We start from the raw sequence: 21,225 nt of genomic DNA, 5'->3' as shown, positions 1-21,225 counted from the left end.
CCTCCTCATAATAAATAGGAAGGTTTACATTTATACCACTCAGTTTCTTATGTATTTACATATTTAACACCTAAATTTTAATTTTTGACATACATACCATTTTATCCATGCATGGGAAGGTGTATTTTATTCTTTAATAATTAAAATGGTGGTATTTTTTATGTGATATGAAAGGTTTGGGTGATATAAATGTAAATTCTAAAATTTAGGTGTTAGATATGCAAATACATAGGAATTTGGTGGTAAGCATGTAAATGGGACGGTAGAAGTTTTCCAAATCAACGGGAAAGATTCCTCTGCGTCAGTCCATTTAAAAAGCGCCAGCTAATTCACCGCTTTGAAACTTTTTGCAAATAAAAAAATTTATTTATAAATTTTATTTAATGTTCTTTACAATTTATTTTCTTTTTATCAGAAATTCATAAAAAAAATATATTTAAGAGGCGTATTTTTTAATTAATGTTAAATAAAATAATTTTTTTGGAGCATGTTAGTATTTTTCATTGGATCAATTACGACATTTTATGCAAAACATGAAGAGCACTGAAAGGAAGTCAAAAACACTAAATCTTAACTTCTAAGCAAAAAAAAAAAAAAAAAAAAAAAAAAAAAAAAAAAAAATCAAATAATCTAAATTCTGGCTTTAAATTTATTTAAAAGATATAAAAAAAAAGCTAAGCAAAAAAAAAAATTATTGCTGGAATGATCGTCCAATCACACCAAAATGGATTGAATCAACTTTTCATTTGTGGATTGAGATAAAAGAACTTGGAGCGAAGTCGTGTAAATTTCATTGCTTTATAGAGAAGAGATTTGGCCCTGGATCCATGGCTTCTTCTTGTCATCTGGTTTTTACACATTAAATCATGGTGTGCTTTTTCGATGTTCAAATTTGTTTTTTGTTTCGCTTTTATCGAACCAATGTGATATTATTCAAGGATGTGTTAGTAGAAGTAAAAGAGAGATGTCAATCATCACCCACAACAAAGTGGAATTAGAGCGGAGATTTGATCCGAGTGGGATCAAAGACCAGCGAAGCATGGTAAAAAGTGTAGAAGTTCAATAAGATGAATTTAACGTTCTGGAGGATGCAAGTGGATGATTTGTTGTATCAGAAAAAAATTGTACTTGTCACTACAAAAAATAACCAAGAAGCCCAAGTTTATGAATATGGATGAATGGTAGCAGTTGGATGGAACAATACTATGTTTGATCCGTTTATCATTCCTCATCTGTTAAGTTTAGTATAGCAAATGAAACAATCATGTTGAATCTCAAGGGGGCACTAACAAAAAATTACAAAAAAACCTTTTGTTTTTTAATAAGGTTTTTCTAATAAAGAGGTTATTCAACAAAAAGATAGTGGAAGACAGTTCAATAACAGAACATCTAAACAATTTCAACACAATAACAAGCCAGTTGTGTTTAGTAAAAATCAAGTTTAATGATAAAGTCAAGGTAATACTGATACTGCTTAATTTTCAAACCAGCAGTGATGGCTTGGTCACGGTACTGAGCAATGCTCATTGGAATATGAAGTTGAACTTTGATGCAAAGAGTAGCGGGCAGCCGACAATGATCCACGATAGCCAGCGAGTTGTGATCAAGTTCAAATGTGCCAAATTTTATTTAATTAATTAGTTGTAGATTATATTTATGCCTAAATAAATGCAATGATCATAGAAGTATCTGATCAAATTTGAGTAAAAATATTCTTACCAAAAATTTTTCCATTGATAGCGTGAAGAGCAAACTCTTATAAAACAAATCATTCAACATTATATGAGAACTGCCGAGTTCAGATTTGCAATTTCTTTTTTTTTCTTAATAATAATTTCACAGGATAAAAGCATGTGTAGAGGCCAAGTTTAACAAAATTTTAAAACTATTATCCCCATTCATATGAAGTTTTAATAATAGTAGACAGGTAACAAGTAAAAATTTTTATAGCCATATAGACATTATACAAATTACCAAACAAATATATTTTACAAAATACAGCACCTGCGGGTAAATAGGTAAGCAGATAAGAATTATGGGGTGTTTATTCATAAATACACTTACTTGTATGATTTGCAAGGAAAGCAGCCCAACCAATTCTGCTGAAGCAGCTTTAATAAATAGGGAGAGAATACGTCACTGAGCACCTCATCTGAGATCAAACAAGCCCTTAACAAATCCAAAGCCTGCACCATAAACAAAGATAAACGAAAGAAAAAAAAATGTAGTTATACTGCAAAAATATATGGATATTTGCTCATGATGTAGAGAAAGTTTATATTTTATTAGCTGATGAGAGTTACAATTTAGGGAAATTTACATGCATGCCACACAATTCTTATGTATTTATATATCAAACACTAAAGTTTTGCATTAAAGATTTAAGTGATACGCATGTAAATATGAATGTTTTGATGTTAGATATATAAATACATAAAAGCTGTGTGATGTGATGCTAGCCTCCTCTCGATCAAGATCTACCTCTTTATGGTATTTTTATAAGTTTATACCAAAAATATATTTTTTTAGACTAGTGAGCAATAAAAGTAAAATATGTGGTTCAAATTTCTAAATTAGGGAAAACAACATTCTTCAACCGCTAAGTGCAATTCTTTCGCTATGCAATTTGTAATTTAAAAGTCATTCAATTGAATGGATATGGTGAAGATGTGGAAACCTAGGATCCATTCGGGCAACTGTAACTTGTCTGTAAAAATAATTAATTATTGTTGGAAAAGCAGATTTTTAAGATCTATATTGAGCATTAAGCATGTTTTTACTTCAAACTTGAGTGGATAATTGTTGAATGGCATCCCTTTTAAGGCCACCAAACTTGAGTGGATAAGATTAAAAAAGATGCTAATCATCAAATAATCTTTTAAAAAGCAAAAAAAAAAAAAAAAAACAAACAGAATTGTGGCAACTGAGTAAACTTGAGAAAATTAGGGGCATTTACATACATACGACCCAAATCCTATATATTTACATGTCAAATACCAAAACTTTACTTTTTTTATAATTATACCACCCAAGTTTTTCATTATCACATAAAAAATATCAATATTGTAACTTTTAAAAGTGAAATACACTTTCATGCAAAGGAAAGAAGATACATGCAAAAAATTGAAGTTTAGGTGTTAGATATGTAAATACATAAAAAATTAAGTGGTATGTATGTATTTAAGACTTCCAAAAAAATAAGTACCTCTGCTTCTCCTAGGCTGGCTGTAACTTCCTCTAAACCGCTGATAGGCACCATCAACTTGTTGATAATGTGTACGCTGGTGATCGGCGAAAGCGGGCTCACCTCCATCTCATCTGTTATCAGATACCATCCCATTCCTCTCACATATCCTCCACCTACTTCTTGACCAGAGTTCTGCAACTTAGGGTTCATAAGATTGCAGAACGATACATTGTGTCCGTGAAGGCATCGGGTCGCCGATGAAAATGAAAAGCAGGTTTTGCAGGCACAGGACTTGATAGTCTGAGGGAAATCTTCTTCAACCTGCAGCAGCTGCTTCTCCAAGCCAAAGAAAGGAGCCAGTTTGGGAGATGAAAGCATCTCCTTGCACTCATTTGAGATTATGTAGTCGGGCGAACTCAAAAGCTCGATGCTTTCATATAGGTTGTCGATGCACCCCAAAGATGAATGCATTCCCAGAAGCTTTATGATTGAACCAAGCGGAAGAGTGAGGAAGCTGAATAGAAGGTCAACTAGCTCTTTGCCTGCTTCGGCATACACCACCTTGTCAGTATCTTTGCTTAGGAAAAGCTTCAGATTGATTTTCTTGTTGTTGTCGCGGCTTGTTTTGAGCTTTTCATTTGCTTGGATGATGTTTTTTGTCGGCAATTTCTCGGCAGAATCTGTTGTGTGTAGTTCTTGGAGGAAGACGTCTGTTAGAGGGATCTTTGAGACAAGCGCTCTCTTGAGCAAATTCAAAATCTGTCGAACACTAGAAAGTGTTGATTAATTAAGTCAAGATAGTGATTTCTGCATACAGAAAATAATAGCATTTACATGCATACCACTGAATTCGTATATATTTACATATCAATACCTAAACTTTATTGTTTGGTTTTTAAGCTTTCAAATTTCTTCATGTTGTTTTTGTAAATCCCATCAAACTATCATCTAGGACACTCCATGCCTCTCCACCTCTTTTATTCATCTTACAAGGTCTCTTCCGGATTGTATGAATTCACAAACTATATAAAACCCGACATCTTAAAAAGATTCAATATGTCTTAACTTCAAATCTTATCATCTTACTTTGACACCTTGTTTAGGCATTAATGTGTCACTTATTATCTCAAAATTTTCATGTCCTAAAACCCTTGAAATGATAACTACTAAACCTAATATAGAGTAAATAAATTCATCAAATGTCATTTCGGTACAACAACCTAGCCACCCTATTAACAGAGGGATATCCACTCTTCGAATAACGAAAGAAAAGGGAAAACTCATCAATAACTTGAGATGTGCAATTATCTAATTTCTTTATCAAGCGTTGAACATTTAATGTTCATTACATTTAAAAAGAATGGAAGACTTACATACATACCACTCAATCCCAATAGATCTACATGTGTAGCACCTAAACTTCAATCTACAAACATACCAGCTTAACTATGCATGAAAAGGCGTATTCCACTCTTTAAAAGCTCAAATAATGGTATTTTTTAGGTGATATAAAAGATTTGGGTGATTTAAATATAGAAGGTAAAGTATAGGGGTTAGATATGTAAATACATAAGAATTATGTGGTATGTAACGTAAAAAATTTTCACATCAATTAATTCATTTGGGTCAGAATATTCAGAATAAATTTTAGTTATAATGGATTCTAAAACTCTTTATATTTTTGAAATGAGTGTATCATGAATAATCAATCAACTCTTATATTACACACATCTCAAAATAAATTCAAGGGTTATAAAATTCACCCTAAGAAAATCTTAATAATAAAAAAATATTCACCTAATTTGATACCCCTTATATTACATTTCTATTGTAGATTATACATGTACACATTAAAATTACCAGCACGAATCTCAAAGAGAACGAACGACCAAAATGAACGAGCCTTTGTTGGAATAGAGAAACTTTTAAAATTCAGCAAAGGTTAAAAATTTATGGAATAAACTTCACTTCTATTTATCATATTTTTTTGATTTGATATAAACTCAAAGACTCGACCCCTATTTATATTAGTGGCATCTCCTAAATTAATGGCTAGAATTGTGCCACTATAAATCTATTCTAATGGTTACAAATAATTTCATACCTACAACATAATAATTTCATATCTACCACACATATTAGAATGAACTTCTAGATGAGACATGAAATTATGCTCTTATTGGGTTTTATTTAAACAACTAAAATCAAGTTTATATTTAAACAACATTTTCTTGAGGTAAGCAATCAACCGATGATTCAAGACCAAACATGAAGCAGCATCTCCAAAATCCGATGTTATGATGACTCTCAATTATGTGAACTCAGATGATGTCGCAATTTATAAGGAAGTTTTCTATAGCTAATGGATATAACGGTCATTTGGTTATGACAAGTGTTTAACTGGTCATCTTGTAGGAGTCTGTATATATATATATATGTAATGATAGTAATGATATATATGAGTTGAGAGGGTTAAGGGAGAGAGAAATTCTGAGAGCAAGGTGAGGAACCAAGAAAGCTTGTATCCAGATTAAGATCGATAGAGAGTTTGGAACCAAGAAAACTTGTCTCGAGATCAAGATCGATAAAAAGGTTGAAGAGATTGGTTCATCTTTGATTTTGTGCGGTGTAATCTTCAAGATTGTATTAATGAATTATTTCTTGATTCCCTCCCGTGGATGTAGATCCCCTATGGATCGACCCACGTAAATTCTCGGTGTTCTTGTTTGCACATTTCTTCTTTAAGGTTTTATTCCTTTTCCTGTTTCCATTTTGATATCCTACGATTTTTTTCTTTGTTGTCCTAAGGCTTTCTTAGCAGCAGATTTCACAACACTCGGGATAGGTTCAAGCTCTGGAGACGGTTTCCCGCTCAGTAACGGCAAAACCTGCCAAAAGTGAGGCGTAAATCATCTTGGCAGCAAGTCTCATTGGATACCCTGTATAGGCTGCGACAAGATCCGCCTAAGATCGTGCAAGATTTGGAGATCCAGCTGACGCGACAAACCAACCAAACAGAAGAGACACGAGCCCTGTAAAACTCGAGTCGAAAGGAAAGCAAGTCACGGTTTACTCAACGAAAAAAGCTGACCAATCACGTTCGACCGATCAACCTCGAATCCTAACCGAACAACTAACTCACAACCGACCGCTCTGATCAACCATGTTGAAAAAGAAACAGTCAGATCGCCATGCGGTCGAACACCGCAATAGACAAACACATACTTTAGAAGGCAGAAACACAACTCGGCCGATTTCTTTAGTCGACTCACTTTAAGTCTGCTGACTAGTCAAAAACCGTTAATGTTGAAATTCAAATTGTAATGCAAATATGACATAAAATCTTTACGATTAATAAAAGTCTTAATAGCTTTAAGAACGTTTTCCATAACCTTTCCTTCTTTCTGTAATTATATAAAACATGTATCTATAAGTACGGGACAAAAATACTAATAAAGTGAGCTCTCCCTCACTACTCCCTACAAAAATTTTTTGACTTATTATACTCTCCCTTCCTCCTCTCCTTCACTCGGCTAAAACTCTCGGGGCATATTCACAAACAATAAATTAGGATCTAACAATACACCACAGAAAAAAAGTGGACATTCGAAGTGTACGCAAACAGGACCTATAAAAAAGGAAAAATAAAATATCAAAAGAATTTAATGAAAGTAACTGAACAATTAGAAAAACTAAACCTGAATACATTAGATCATCAAATCAAGCAACCTTACCTCCTCTCTGCTCAAATGCACAGTCTTCTTCTCAAGAACATTACCATCATCGACCCCAAGATCGTTGATCAGAGCCAAGCTAGCCCCAATTGAAGCAGGCCGTACCACCAGATTATCGCTGACAATAAAATTGACGGCCTCTCTCACAAACCCCTTCTCCGACTCCTCGCATCCTTGCCATCCCAACGCCAGAATCGGTGCTTCCGTTGTTCCGCCACAGGGACACCGTGCTCCAAACACTGAGCTCACTGCGCAGCCACACCTCGAAGACAGGCAGCGATAGTAGATCCATGGCTCCGACTCCTCATCTAGCTCGAGCGCTAGTCCTTTGCAGCGAATTTCTGCCGCGCTTCTCGGGTTGAGAAGCATCGATCGGCATGCGGGGGTCTGAAAGCAGCGTTCATCGAACTTAGCGACGCTCTCGTAGAGACGATCCATGGATCCGACGCCAGTTTTTTTACCGAGGAGGCGGATGATGGAGCCCATGGGTAGAGTGAGGAAACTGAAGAGGATGTCTACGAAGCCCTTGTCAGCCTCGGCGAAGACTACTCGGTTGCGCTCCTTGTCGATCAGAAGTTTGAGTGGGAGCTTGGGGCTGGGGGGAGCAGTGGCGGGGGCGGCGGCCATGGCCGGCGGGAAGAAAGATGCCTATTGATTCTAGGGGCGACTCGCTCGGAAGGGTGAGAAAGCAGTTGAGTCCCGTTTTCATGGTTTTCATTTATTTTTATAATTTATTTTCGAGATAGAAAATAATATAATAAAATTCCTTAAGTTCGTCGAACTAGCTAGCGTTGTAAATGGGCCAATACACTCAATGAATAATTTAAACTGACTCCATTAAATTTCGATAACACTCGTTTAAATTAATAAATAAATAAATTTAAATAATTTTTAAAAAATTTAAAATTTAAATGAACTAAATATAAAATTTATTTAATTACATTCACAAATAAATTTATTTATCCTCCAATAAATAATTTAATTATAAGTTTAATCATAAAAAATTATTATATTAATAATATTTTTACTTTATTTATAAATTATATATTAATTTTATTAATAAGGGAATTGTAATTTAGAATGATATAGTTACAATTAAAAGTGTCATACAAGATTTTTCTTGTAGAATTTTCTTGACCTTGAACGTAATGAATGCATTTTTCAGTGTAATTATCAATAATATTAATGTGAATTATCTTATTGTTATTATTTTCTTATTAATATGATTAAATAAATACTCAACCCTAATTTTAAAGTTCAATTTAGTTATTCCGCTCACAAAATTTAAATTGGTGTAGTCCTATTAATAAGAATTATGTAGCAAATTAGTAAAGTTCAAAGATTTTAGAGTTCATAATCGGCAAATTAGTAGCTGTGGTTAAAATTGAAAAGTTATTTATTAAAATTTTTACATGTAAATCTAGATTCTCATTTAAATTTTTAGTTCTTTTATTAGCTCGTTTAATTACTCCTTCATTTGTCCTTCATTTGTCCTAAGCAAATCAAGTACAAATCAGGTTCAAACATTGAAAATGTAAAAAAAAAATCAAGCTTGAACAATGTACGAAAGCTTAACACATGCTCAAGCTGAACATGAACAACTTATAATTATTCCAACCCAAGTTAGAACAATGATATACTCGACCCGGCTCGACTCTATTACAGCCGTACTTTTACACAATTTCTATGTATTAATTTATGTACCATATAATTTTTTTTCCTTTTACATTTTTACCACAAAGATACTTCTCATCCATAAAAAGTGCCACAATTTTAATTTTGAAAAAGTTAAATACACCTTTTTATGTATTGATTAGGTGTAAAAATAAAATTTAGGTGTTAAGACATATAAATACATAAAAATCAATTGATATGCATGTAAATCTTTCAAAATAATTTTCTTGCTCAATTACTTTTGGCCATCAACCATAGTATTTTTAATATTATTATTTTGCCGAAAATTTTATAAAATAATAATATGAATTTTATTGATAATAGAGCGTAAGACATGAGATAGAGATAGATGAGTAGAGACAAGGGGGCGCAGGAGGAGTGCACAACGACTTGTCTCTATGACGCAAAACTGATGTATTAGCGGGATACAGTACAATATGAAAACATTACATTTTGAAACATGTTTTAATGAGGGTTGTACAGACTATTTTAGGTATTTGACATGTGTGGATCTGTGGCTGTTGGTTGTTTTGGGTTGTCTAAGTTACGAGCCTTCCATACTGCTGGTAGTCCAAGCTATTGGTCGTCCAGACTTCGTTCAAGTTAGGTCGGTTGTCCGTCTCGATTGGTTGTTAAGGCTGGGTCGATTGTCCAGACCGGGCCTTTAAGGGATGGAGTATGCTCTTGTCATAATACACTGGTTGTAGGTCTCTAAAAATGAATATGGGATATGGTCACAAGCAAGTTGTCAATATGCATTTATAGAAACAGCTGGATATATGGCTTTGGATGCTCTCTTTATAAGTCGTGGACAAATATGATGGCAATTGCATGGTCCACAAACAATAATGAGAACTATTTTCATCAAGATCACTTTTTTACATAAAAATTTTTAAATTATTAATAACAAAATACAAAATTATGTTATATATATAAAAACATGCTAATGAGCATAAGATATCTTTCTTTTTAGTAATTTTACAGTATAATCATTTCATGTATAAACTGTTAATTTCTTTACCGAATGCATTAATATTTGATTTTTAATTTGAGAATTTATCTGATAAAACACGAATAATAAAGAATTTTATAGAGCTAAAAATTTCTAAAAATGATTTCAGGACCACCTTAAGTTTTCATTTTAAAATTCTGTAATTAGATTGAATGTTTCATTATTAAAATTAGACCGGAACAGCAGTAGGGTAGTTGGTTCAGACGCTAGGGATGACCATATTTTTGAATAATCGGAATTGGACCAGTGAAAATCGTGGTCGAATCCGTCGTGATTTTTAACCCTTCATTTTTAAATTCGAAACATCTAATGGCTTATTTGACATCAGTTTTGTTTTTTTTTTTTTTTTGAAATATTAGGTGAAGCAATGGCTTAACTGTGCGATGATTTTTTTATTTTTATTTTTTTTTAATTTTTTTTTTTTTGCAAATGCTTATGTGCAATACTTTTGCTGGTTCTTTGTGCTATTATCCTTCGTTGGTTTTCAATTTATGTTGGATTTTGGGATTTTTTTGGATTCATTGTGATATGCTCATATGATGGGTTTATGCTGCTTCATGTTGATGGATTTGGTTTCTATTTGCTCTATTTGTTGATTTTATTGATTGAAAGTTGGTGGTGGTGATGATTGCATGTGCAATAAATTGTAAATGCAAATGACTAATTTGAACGCATACGGACCCTGTGTTGGTGTGTGGAGGTGGCGGTAATAGTGTTGTGGATGTGTTGGTGTGAGGTGTTGGTGTGTGGAGGTGGTCGTGGTGGTGTGGATGTATTGGTGTGTGGAGGGTGTTGGCATGTGGAGGTCGTGGTAATGGTGGTGTGTATGAGTTGGTGTGTGGAGGTGTTTCTAGTGGCATTGTGGATGTGTTGATGTGTAGAGGTGTCGGTGTGTGAATGTGGTGTAGCGGTGTGGTGTGGAGGTTGGGTGTAAGTGGTGATTATATTATGACATTGTTATTTTTCATTGAGTTGTGATAAATATTTTCTTATGATAAAAATTTATGTTGATTAGTTTTTTTTTAATATTAGTAATATAATGGTTAACACAAAAGATGACGGTTCATATGCTATGTGGAATAAATATATGAAAGTAATATTTTGCTACCACCTTTGATTTAAGGAGATCTAATTGGGAAATAGGTCAAAAACCTATTTTAACAAGGAGAACTAACATAATATTATTAAAAAGTTCAAGGAAAGTGCATGCATTGAGTACGTTACGAGGCAATTAAAAAACAAATATGATCAACTAAAAAAGAATTGGAAAACTTGGAAAAAATTGAAGCGATGACCACGGGCTTGGGTTGAGATCTGATAATGCGAACAATCGATGCTTCGGAGGGATGTTGGGCAGAGATATTAGAGGTGAGCATTTATGAATCGTCCACTACTTCTATCGATTTTTTATTTTTTTCAGATGCATCAACATAACCTATGACTTTGTAGAGAAGTTAGAACTGGAAGAGAAGTTAGACTGTATGTTTCGTGAAAAAATTTAAATAGAGCTGCAAATGTGAAAAAAATTAAATAGAGCTGCAACGAGCCTGAACTGGAAGAGAAGTTAGACTGTATGTTTCGTGGTGTCGTGATAACAGGCAATAATGCATGCACTCCTGATGAGCAGGATTTGGTGGCATCACCAAAAACTTGGATGATGAACAAACAGGTGATTCCAATGAAGACCATAGTCCGAACCTCAATGAAGGTGAATCCACCAATCGATCAAAGCGTCCTAGGGTTGGGAAAATAAAAAAGAGAGTGCTACTTTCATTAGAAGTTAGATTTCATAGTTGGTTACTTCATTCACTAATGACTCTGACCCATCACAAGTAACATCCAGTTAGCAGGTTAGGTGAATTCTGGAGACAACTCCATAAAATTATGAGAACATGTCGTTATATTTTTTCTCTATGAAGTTGCTTGAAGACCCGACCCGGAGAGAGTTTTTCATGATGATGATCCTTGACCGTAAGTTGCATTATTTACGTTATTTTCATGCAAACAAGGACACTTGAATTTCATTTTATTCTAGTATGATATTTTATATTTGGTTTTTGATGGGTTGTTGCCCATGCTGCTTTGGATTTTTATTTTTTTTATTGAGTTGCTGTTAATGTTTATTTGTATTTCTATTTTTTATCGTTATATTTTGTATTTGTTTCTCCAATTTTATTTGAACATAGTATTTATTTATATGTGTTAGCTAAATCAGTGATTCTTATGTATTAGCTACATGAATGCAAATAGACAAAGACGCAAAAGGAGAATTAGAGCAGTGCGTTTGATGTTTGAGTATTATACCTAAAAAAAATGTGCACTCCTTGCATGACATCCTCATACATTGGAAGCAATATGTTTTGTATGATACAACTTGTATTCATTGATCTATTGGAGGAACAACATAGGAATCATGGACTTCATGGCTCCTCCAAGATGACTTCATGAGAGGTTTTAATAATAACCCTCTACATATTATCGCAAAATGAATCTATGAGAGGAGTCATGGAGCGATTCCAGTACTCATATGAAATAATCTATAGGTATTTTTCAGTTTGGTTAAATGCACTAGTCAATTTTTCGTCACAAGTCATCAAATTAACAGACATAACATTCGAATGAACCCCCGTAGAGATTTCGCATGCCATGCGGTATATGTCATATTTTCAAATAATTTTACTTATTTATTACAGTCAGTTTCAAATGAATAAAGTAATTAGTTAACAATGTTTAACCTTTTAAAAATATATTGGAGCGAATGATGAAACACATGTGAATGCACATATTCCAATAATAAGAAAATCACATTCATAGGACATTGTGGTTCACCAACTCAGAATGTCATGATTGTGTGTGACTTTAATATATGCTTCTCTTCTACAATGGATTGTTGGGAGAGCAGTGCACATGATAGTCGGATTTTCAAATTTGCAACATGAACTAAGAAATACAATTTTTCTCATCCACCCCCAAGTTTGCTTGAGATTGAACTAGTCAGATATTGCTCTTACTACAATAGAAATCATTGTATTAATGTCAGGTAAATATTATTGGGTAGATGTTGGATATCTGTTGTAAAGAGAGTATCTAAAGCTCTATCATGATACGAAATATCACATACCTAACTTTCAGAGAGTTAGAAATATCACTCGATGCATGAGAGAAATGTTCAACAAGAGACACTCCTATTAAGCGGTGCCATTAAAATGACATTTGAAGTTTTGAAGAAAAAACATGTCATACTACACGGTATGCCTACATATCTATTTTCCGAACAAGTACGGATTATGTTTGCCACGATGAGTCTCTACAACTATATTTAGAGGTGTCCTTCCCACAACGATAATGACTTCAATAGAGCTAATGAAGATCATTCGCATGTCTCAGTTGATGAATATGAATATTGTCTTTGGCAATATTTGTCACAGACCAAAATTGATGTGCCTGAAACTTACACTCAAGATGGGGAAGGCGCAAGAAAGATGGAAGAGTTGATAGAAAGAATAATGGATGCTATAGTTGGAGGTTGAATGGAAGAAATATATATTTTTTATTGTTATTTTATTTTTAATGTATGCTGAAAATATTTGTTTTTTATCATATCAATATGTTATACAAAGTCATGCATATTTCTTTTTTTATGATTTTAATGTTTATTGTAATAGTCTTTTATACAAATCTTACATTTCTTTTCCTTATGCATGTATTTTTTTCCACTTAGATGACCGATGAGGCAACCGTGGATAATAAACATAACCTAAATATTGACTTTTTTATGGGTTTTAGATGTCTATGATGCGATATTTAAGCTTAAAAGTTCGTCTGGATGGCCTTAATATCGCTTTTGGTTATTGTCACATCTAAAATCTCAATGAAAACAACCAAGCTTCTCTTCTTTTCAGTGCTATGATTTTTTAGATTATTCTCGACGACCTTTTTTTGGTGATACATATATTCAAACACACGAGCTCGGTATTACGTGTGTTAAAGACAACCAAGAACCCTTTTTTGATAAGACTTGTTGTCTTCCTATAGTGACAGATTTATTGGTTTATCTACTGTGTCTATGAGACCTCAAAACTGCATAAAATTTTAATTGATTACTTTTTTTATTAATTTTTACTAATGTTACATCTAAGGGTATGTGTTTTGTGTATTTAAGACTTCAGGAAATAAGAGCTCGAGGACTTTTTATACTTTGAGAGCATTGTACTACTACTTCGAACAATATTCTCTGTTTATTTCAAACAACCACATAGCTACAGGAGAGTTTTACAAATTTTCAAGAACAAAAAATAGCAAATTGTGACTTTTTTAACTAGGCAAATGTGTTGAAGGATTCCACCGCCGAGAATGATCAAATCCTTAAAGTTTCCCTGTATGAGAAATTATCTAGAGATATATACCAATTGCATTTTTAAAATAATATTATTATATTATTAATTATCATTGTAGTAGTTTTTAATTTTATTTGAAAAGTCATGCTACTCATTATTAGGAGTGTTAGTCATGTCGACTCGGGACCCAGCTTGAGCTCAACTTGATATGTGGCTCGTGAATTGAGCTCGATGAGCTAAAAAGCCAAACTCTAGCGAGCCCTAATTTAACTCATTAGCTTATGAGGCGGCTCATTAAAAATAATATTAATATAAAAATACTCAAAATATATTAAATTTAAAAAAATTATTTAAATTACTAAAAATATTTTAAAAAATAATATTTTATACTTTATATTAATTAATTTCTTATTATTTCTCTTATAATTGTACATTTTATTTATCATTTTATTATAAGATTGCCTTAAATTAATATTATTTTTTTCTTTTATAAGAAACGAGTCAGCTTGTGAGCCGCCTCAAACTCATAGACATAACCTCAAGCTCAATAAAATTAATCAAACTCAAGTTCAAGCCACGAGTCGCTATAGGGCAGCTCAACTCGACTTGTTTGCACCCCTACTCACTGTTTAGTAAGATGTCTATTTTTATTTTATAATGTTCACACAAAAAATTTGCTTTCAAGTATGTAATATGTTAGTATGAACAGATCTGTTATAGACATGATTACAGTACAACTGTACAGGGAAGACTGATCATTTGTTCAAAAATAACTATAGCACAACTATTTTAAAACGGCAGAAAAAAAAATCCCCAGCTAGCTTATTTACATCATTTATTGTTTAAAATTTAAATATATCAATGAGAGTCTATTTCTGTTTCACCATAGCAATGTGAATCTAACCTTAAATACAGTCCTTCAATTTAGCACAAAGTTTATTTTAATAAAAATATAAGTAAACAAATTCTTCCAATAAAAAAAGGCAACTAATAAAAATAGTTGTAGAAATTGAGCAAAAGCATTCAAGTATTCAATAAACAAAAATATAAGCTTAGCTCATAATAAAAGCAACAAACAGAAGCAGCCGCAAGCTCTCCCATGTAGCCTGCCAAATCAGCAGTAAGACCAGATTATAATTAACATAAACAACCTCCTAGATTTTTTTTTTTTTTTTTTTTTGGTAAGATGCTATGAAAAATATAAATTTCTGAACCGTTCATAATCCTTATCTGCAATACAGAACAGCCTTGAATAATAGCAGAAAATCCAACAATGAAATAGAAAGACCGACCATTTATCTCTGTTTTAAAAGTTGGTAAACAGAACCAGGATGAAACCAGCCATCTGGTCCAAACTGGCATGTCTGACAGACATAGGACAGAAGTTCGGCTGGCTTACAAATTAATGAGCAGCACTACTACAAGCATATAAGACCCCATCTGAGAATTATAAAACCATCACATGGTTAACTCAAATTCAACAATCTCTGAAAAACCCAAGCTTAAATAACAAAGAACAGAAAAACAGCTAAATTGCAGTACGAAACAGAAGCCAAAATGGAGACTCAGAAGCATTTCCTATGGACAATAGCTGGACCAGATTCATCATACTCTGCCTTAGAAATCCACATCTGCCAAGTAGAAATAGGAACAAAAAGTCAAATTTATAGCTTCACTAATTGAGATATAGTAAAAGAAAAAAGAGAGGGGAGATTGAACCTGTTGGAATGTGCTGAGGGAGGCAAGGATAGATCCTCCAATCCAGACACTGTATTTCCTCTCTGGCGGAGCAACCACCTTGATCTTCATGCTGCTCGGTGCAAGCGCAGATATCTCTTTGCTCATGCGGTCAGCAATGCCTGGGAACATGGTGGAACCTCCACTAAGAACAATGTTACCGTACAAATCCTTTCGGATATCAACATCACATTTCATGATGGAGTTGTACGTTGTCTCATGGATGCCAGCAGCTTCCATTCCAATCAGAGATGGCTGGAAGAGAACCTCTGGGCACCTAAATCTCTCAGCCCCAATAGTAATAACCTGACCATCAGGAAGCTCGTAGCTTTTTTCTATTGAAGAGCTGCTCTTGGAAGTTTCCAGCTCTTGCTCATAATCAAGGGCTACATAGGCTAGCTTCTCCTTGATGTCCCTAACAATTTCACGCTCCGCAGTGGTTGTGAAAGAGTATCCTCTCTCAGTAAGTATCTTCATCAAAGAGTCTGTGAGGTCTCGGCCAGCCAGGTCCAATCGAAGGATGGCATGAGGAAGTGCATAACCCTCATAAATAGGAACGGTGTGACTGACACCATCGCCAGAATCGAGTACAATACCTGTAAAAAAGCAAACTTTCAGTGGGATACCCAACCGAAGAAGTGAACTCCATCAGAGAATAACTAAGGATAATACGAACCAGTTGTACGGCCACTAGCATATAGGGAAAGAACAGCTTGAATGGCAACATACATGGCAGGCACGTTGAAAGTCTCAAACATAATCTGCGTCATCTTTTCTCTGTTTGCCTTGGGATTGAGAGGAGCTTCAGTTAAGAGTACAGGGTGCTCCTCAGGGGCAACACGGAGCTCGTTGTAAAAGGTGTGATGCCAAATCTTTTCCATATCATCCCAGTTGCTTACAATTCCGTGCTCAATAGGATATTTCAAGGTTAGGATACCTCTTTTAGATTGAGCTTCATCTCCCACATAAGCATCCTTTTGGCCCATGCCAACCATGACACCAGTGTGACGAGGTCGGCCTACAATGCTTGGGAACACAGCTCTGGGTGCATCATCACCAGCAAATCCAGCCTAACAAACAAAATGAGATGAAAGGGGCCGGAAATGATTCTAGCCATTTCCAGATTAAAACTTTTAACTTGAAGTTTACCTTAACCATTCCAGTTCCATTATCGCAAACAAGAGGCTGAATATCATCAACGTCCGCCATTTTTGACTAATCTGCAGAATAACTGACATAACATGGAAAAGAAACCATCAAACCGCTTAAACAGAGAAAGAGTTATACCCACCAGATCCGCAACTTGAACAAACATATGAAGTAGAAAATAAAAGGGCCGGCAGTAAACGGCATACAACAAAACTGGCCAAAAAATATTAATAATGTTCCCTTGTATTTTAGAATTTTAACGGTTTGAAAACGAAATTTTAAGCAGTCTGGCAGGGACGTCATCTTGGACAAGATATAAGTTAGAAAGTTACTTGAAAGGAACCCTTTACTCTACAATGCGAAAAAATAATTTCAATAATGAATCTAGAGTTCTGAATCTAAATCCATGTTGTCGGATATTTTCAAAAATAAAGTCAAAGTATAACATGATGAAAGAAAATTAAATAGCTACCACCAGGAAGCTAATTAACAAAATTTGATGATGATCCAGCGATTCACAACAGATTAGACACTTAAAAAGAAAACAGCTGTCCACTAGAAAATCCTGGAAAAATCCATGAGCCTATTATAAAGTTCATGTGACCTCCTTACAGAAGCATATTAGCCATTTTATAAGTCGTTTATTGATGAATTTAAAAAGTAAACAGCAAATCTGGGGAAAAATACTCCCAGTAGCTTATGTTCTCTTGCAAAACTCAAAAAGAAACAAAAAAGGATATGAACACGTAAGACTATAGCCAACTAATTGTTCCAGAGTATCAATTAGATAAACACTTGATTTTTTTTTTCTCTTAGAAACTAGCAATATATCATGCTACAAGCATACGATTCATACAGAAAATCATGGCAGCTCCAGATCCACCCTTCAAGAGAACAAATCTCTTCAAACAAGTCAAAACCCTAATAGAATTTCCGATATTTCAAAATCAAACACAGTTCCGTAGATCTACATCAGAAATCAAATTCATCTGCTACAAAATAAACCAATACTTCCCGATCATCCAAATACTTACGAAACACCACATAATATCAAAATCAAAAATATACAAACACCAGATCTAACAAACGACCTGCCGAATTTATTGAAAACAAAAACAAAAACAAATATCGCCATGACAGAAGACCTTACCTAGACAGAAGACTCGTACACGGATCAGCTCAAATCCACCGTCCTCCTCCCGCAGCGAAGTAGATAGACCGCAGGCGCGAGACCGTGGAGCGAGTGTCCAAGAGGAAGACGGGCAGAGAGAAACTAGGAGGAAGATGTCAATTTATACTCTGAGCCTGTGAACTGAAGAAAATCAGAGACGAAATAATTGAGCAAGTGGGCTTAAACTGATCTTTAAATATAATGTGGGCCTAAGACCTGCTGAGGACTTGTATATTGGGCTTTACTTCGCTGTATAATATATTTAAATTTTCATATTTGACATTCAACTTTTAAATATTACATCTAAATATCAATATTATCTATTTTTTAAAAGAGTGAAATATGCATTATGATGCCAATATTTATGACACCAAAGTATTTATGTAAATGTAAAAATTTAAATATCGGATATGCAAATGCACAATAATTATTATATGGTATGTATGCTGTATGAATCATTTTTCTCCATTTAAGTGTCATATTTTCATTTAACTCTAATAGATTAAGATCATTTGTATTGTCCAAGACTTTTTTAATCTACATCTGTCTTCCTTTCCTAACATAATTTGAATCTAAAGTTTTAATAGATTCATGTCATGATTATTCGATAAAATTTTTACGCTGTCTGTGGACTACTTAACGCAGCACTCTATTTTTCATATCCGAGGTTTAGGACGTGGCAGTGCCTGTATTATTTGATACTAATTTGATGATATCCCTCATTTTATTTATAACAAATGTTACTATTTTCTAATGAGATGCATATGGGTTTGCCCCTTAATAAATAAATGATACTATAATTTTATATATTTTATTTTATTTTATTTTATTTTTTATTTTGAAATGTGCTCGACATGTCATTCAAATTTATCATTAAATAGGTGCTTCTAGTTAGCATCTTGCTGGCATAGGATTCTCCAAGCTATTCATTTAGCATTTCTTCTATTAAATTTGGAATGGGGGCTTTTAATAGCACGTTTCATTTAAAAAATTTTAAATTTAAAGCACAGCTCTACTTCTTATCTTAGTTTGAAAAATGGACTGCTCTCAAAATATATAAATATGTAATTATGAAGGTATATTTTTGGACTGAAATTGGGTGAAAAAAGGGTTACAGATGCTACACTAAGTACATTTGTGCACAATTTGTATAATACTTGAAGAGTTTGAAAAGAGTCATCATATTCTATGTATGGCAGTTAGGACTGTAATCGAGCCAAGTATTTCATAGTTCGGACTTGGCTAGGTATGACTATAAGTTGTTTAGGATTCGGCTTGAGCTTATGTCGAGCTTTCATATTTTTCAAGCTTGAGTTTTTTAAAATTTTTAATGTTTGGACTTGAGTTGTACATGATTTGATTATGACAAGTGAGTGGAAATTAAAACGAGCTAAAAATTCAAACTATTATCTAGATTTTCATACAAAAAATTCAATATTAATTTATTCATTATAAACTCTAACCCCTATAGTGTCTAAATGTTGTTTCTCCTTCTTTTTGCTCTGAATCCCTCGCTTTAAGGATTGGTAGAAGGGTTTGTGTAAGATTTAAGCCTGATTTAACCTAAATCCTACCAAATAACTAAAAATAACAACTTTAAAACCTACAAAAACTTAATATCAAGTATTTATATGTCATTTATGTTACGAGTTATTAGCAAACGGTTTAATATTCTAGTTAATTAACTTTTATTTAGATAATATATCATATATGATAGAACTATCATCCAGCTTAATATCAAGTATTTAACAAGTTGCTTGTTGAAAAACAAACGAATTTGTTCGTGATTATAAATGAACAGGTTCGATTATGTTAATGTTTAGTTTATTTAAGCTTCGAGCTTTTAAAAATTTTTCAAGCTTGTTTATTTACTAATTTGAAAAACTTGATCGAGTCTTAATCGTGCCAAGTTCGAGTTTTTCATTGAGAGCATTGATTTATTTACAGCCGTAATGGCATCTGTAAGTAGTTGTCATCGAAATTTTTCGCCGAATCTTCAATATATCATTAAATGTTACATTGTGTTTAGGATACATCGTAACACCATATTCAAAATGGTTAGCTGCTAGCATTCGGGATTACAACGTTACACAATAGAGTTCGCCGGCAATGACAAATAGAGACGGCCAGCATGAGCTAGTTGAAGGTGGTCGATAGTTACGGAGCCGAAATTTATCATGAGGCTTCACTGCATATTTATTTTTAATAAATTGTAAAAAAAATTATATATCAAATCTATCCAGTGCTTAGGCTAATCTACTATTATAATTTTCAAATCATTACAATATACATTTAATAAATATAAATAATTATCTCAAAAAAAATATTTTTTTAATAATTAAGATAATTTAAACTTATTTTAATTTTAATTTAATTTTTAATATCAGTACATAGAGCAAACAAATGTCAACCATCTTCAGAGCCAACAAATTCAACGGATGATGCCCGCCTTTAAAAGCATTATCCTTTCAATAAGATGAGAGCACGTACATGACAATCAAATTTTATTTATAAAACTAACACTCATATATATGTTTGTTCGTACTAACATCAAATTAAAGGAAATGTAATAAAATAAAAAAATTCATGAATTTTGATATTTAGATGAAATTTTGAAAAAGGAAAATAATAAATAATAATTTTTATAAATAGTCAAATTTCAGATGTTTTGTATGCAATAAAAATTAAAAAAAACACCGTGACTCATCAATATTTTAGGGTGGGGCTTAAGCATGTCTGAGAGGAGGGGAGGAGACCTAAGAGAGGGTATCCCCATTTTCTATTGAGCCGATCTCTCTGTAACCTTATTAGGGAGATCTGAGGTTGTAACTCTCTCGAGGTCTTTCTTCCTATCCCTAACATCCTTTTTTCTCGCATGTCACATCAACTTCTCCTCTCATTCGTGAAAAGATCAATTTTAGAACATATAGTTCAGGTATAGGGAACAAATTCATTCTCATCTTTCACCTTCCGTGGACAGATTTCCCTCGGGTCATTCGAGCTCACAAACGATATAGAAACCGATAACGTAAAAGTATTCAACATGAATTTTATTATATGCATACCAAGTGAAATCGAATAATTTCTTCAAGGATCATATGATATTATGATACCTTCTATCTAACATCAACACTGTCCCTGAATGAATGCAATGTCATTCATTATGACTTCCTAATAAAATAAATAAATTAATTAATTAATTAAATAATCCTAAATTGCTCTTC

General features: G+C 33.3%; 2 protein-coding genes across 2 annotated transcripts; both read right to left on the bottom strand.

Moving 5' to 3' along the window:
- Positions 1-1,897: 1,897 nt before the first annotated feature.
- LOC110026469 lies at positions 1,898-7,607 on the bottom strand. Its single transcript, XM_020727416.1, has 3 exons — positions 6,922-7,607; positions 3,206-3,946; positions 1,898-2,186 (listed from the first exon to the last, which is right to left on the bottom strand). The coding sequence occupies exons 1-3, from the start codon at positions 7,546-7,548 to the stop codon at positions 2,061-2,063; spliced, it is 1,494 nt and encodes a 497-aa protein (XP_020583075.1). The 5' UTR covers positions 7,549-7,607; the 3' UTR covers positions 1,898-2,060.
- A 7,593-nt stretch (positions 7,608-15,200) lies between these two features.
- LOC110026462 (actin-7-like) lies at positions 15,201-18,138 on the bottom strand. The gene is made up of 5 exons (XM_020727406.1): positions 17,981-18,138; positions 16,831-16,912; positions 16,358-16,751; positions 15,664-16,277; positions 15,201-15,575 (listed from the first exon to the last, which is right to left on the bottom strand). The coding sequence occupies exons 2-5, from the start codon at positions 16,888-16,890 to the stop codon at positions 15,510-15,512; spliced, it is 1,134 nt and encodes a 377-aa protein (XP_020583065.1). The 5' UTR covers positions 16,891-16,912; positions 17,981-18,138; the 3' UTR covers positions 15,201-15,509.
- Between the last annotated feature and the right edge of the window lie 3,087 nt (positions 18,139-21,225).

This window comes from Phalaenopsis equestris, unplaced genomic scaffold (assembly GCF_001263595.1).
Source record: "Phalaenopsis equestris unplaced genomic scaffold, ASM126359v1 Scaffold000372, whole genome shotgun sequence".
Lineage (NCBI taxonomy): Eukaryota > Viridiplantae > Streptophyta > Magnoliopsida > Asparagales > Orchidaceae > Phalaenopsis > Phalaenopsis equestris.
The sequence above is the reverse complement of the archived record's forward strand: the minus strand, read 5'-3'. Positions and strand labels throughout refer to the sequence as shown.

Excerpts from the sequence above, each read along its gene's own strand:
- LOC110026469 (XM_020727416.1), bottom strand. The coding sequence starts at position 7,548 with ATGGCCGCCGCCCCCGCCACTGCTCCCCCCAGCCCCAAGCTCCCACTC. Across the intron at positions 3,947-6,921 it reads TGCATTTGAGCAGAGAGGAG|ATTTTGAATTTGCTCAAGAG; the intron begins GTAAGGTTGCTT and ends AGTGTTCGACAG. Across the intron at positions 2,187-3,205 it reads CCAGCCTAGGAGAAGCAGAG|GCTTTGGATTTGTTAAGGGC; the intron begins GTACTTATTTTT and ends TTTATGGTGCAG.
- LOC110026462 (XM_020727406.1), bottom strand. The coding sequence starts at position 16,890 with ATGGCGGACGTTGATGATATTCAGCCTCTTGTTTGCGATAATGGAACT. Across the intron at positions 16,752-16,830 it reads ATGGAACTGGAATGGTTAAG|GCTGGATTTGCTGGTGATGA; the intron begins GTAAACTTCAAG and ends TTTGTTTGTTAG. Across the intron at positions 15,576-15,663 it reads CCCTCAGCACATTCCAACAG|ATGTGGATTTCTAAGGCAGA; the intron begins GTTCAATCTCCC and ends TCTACTTGGCAG.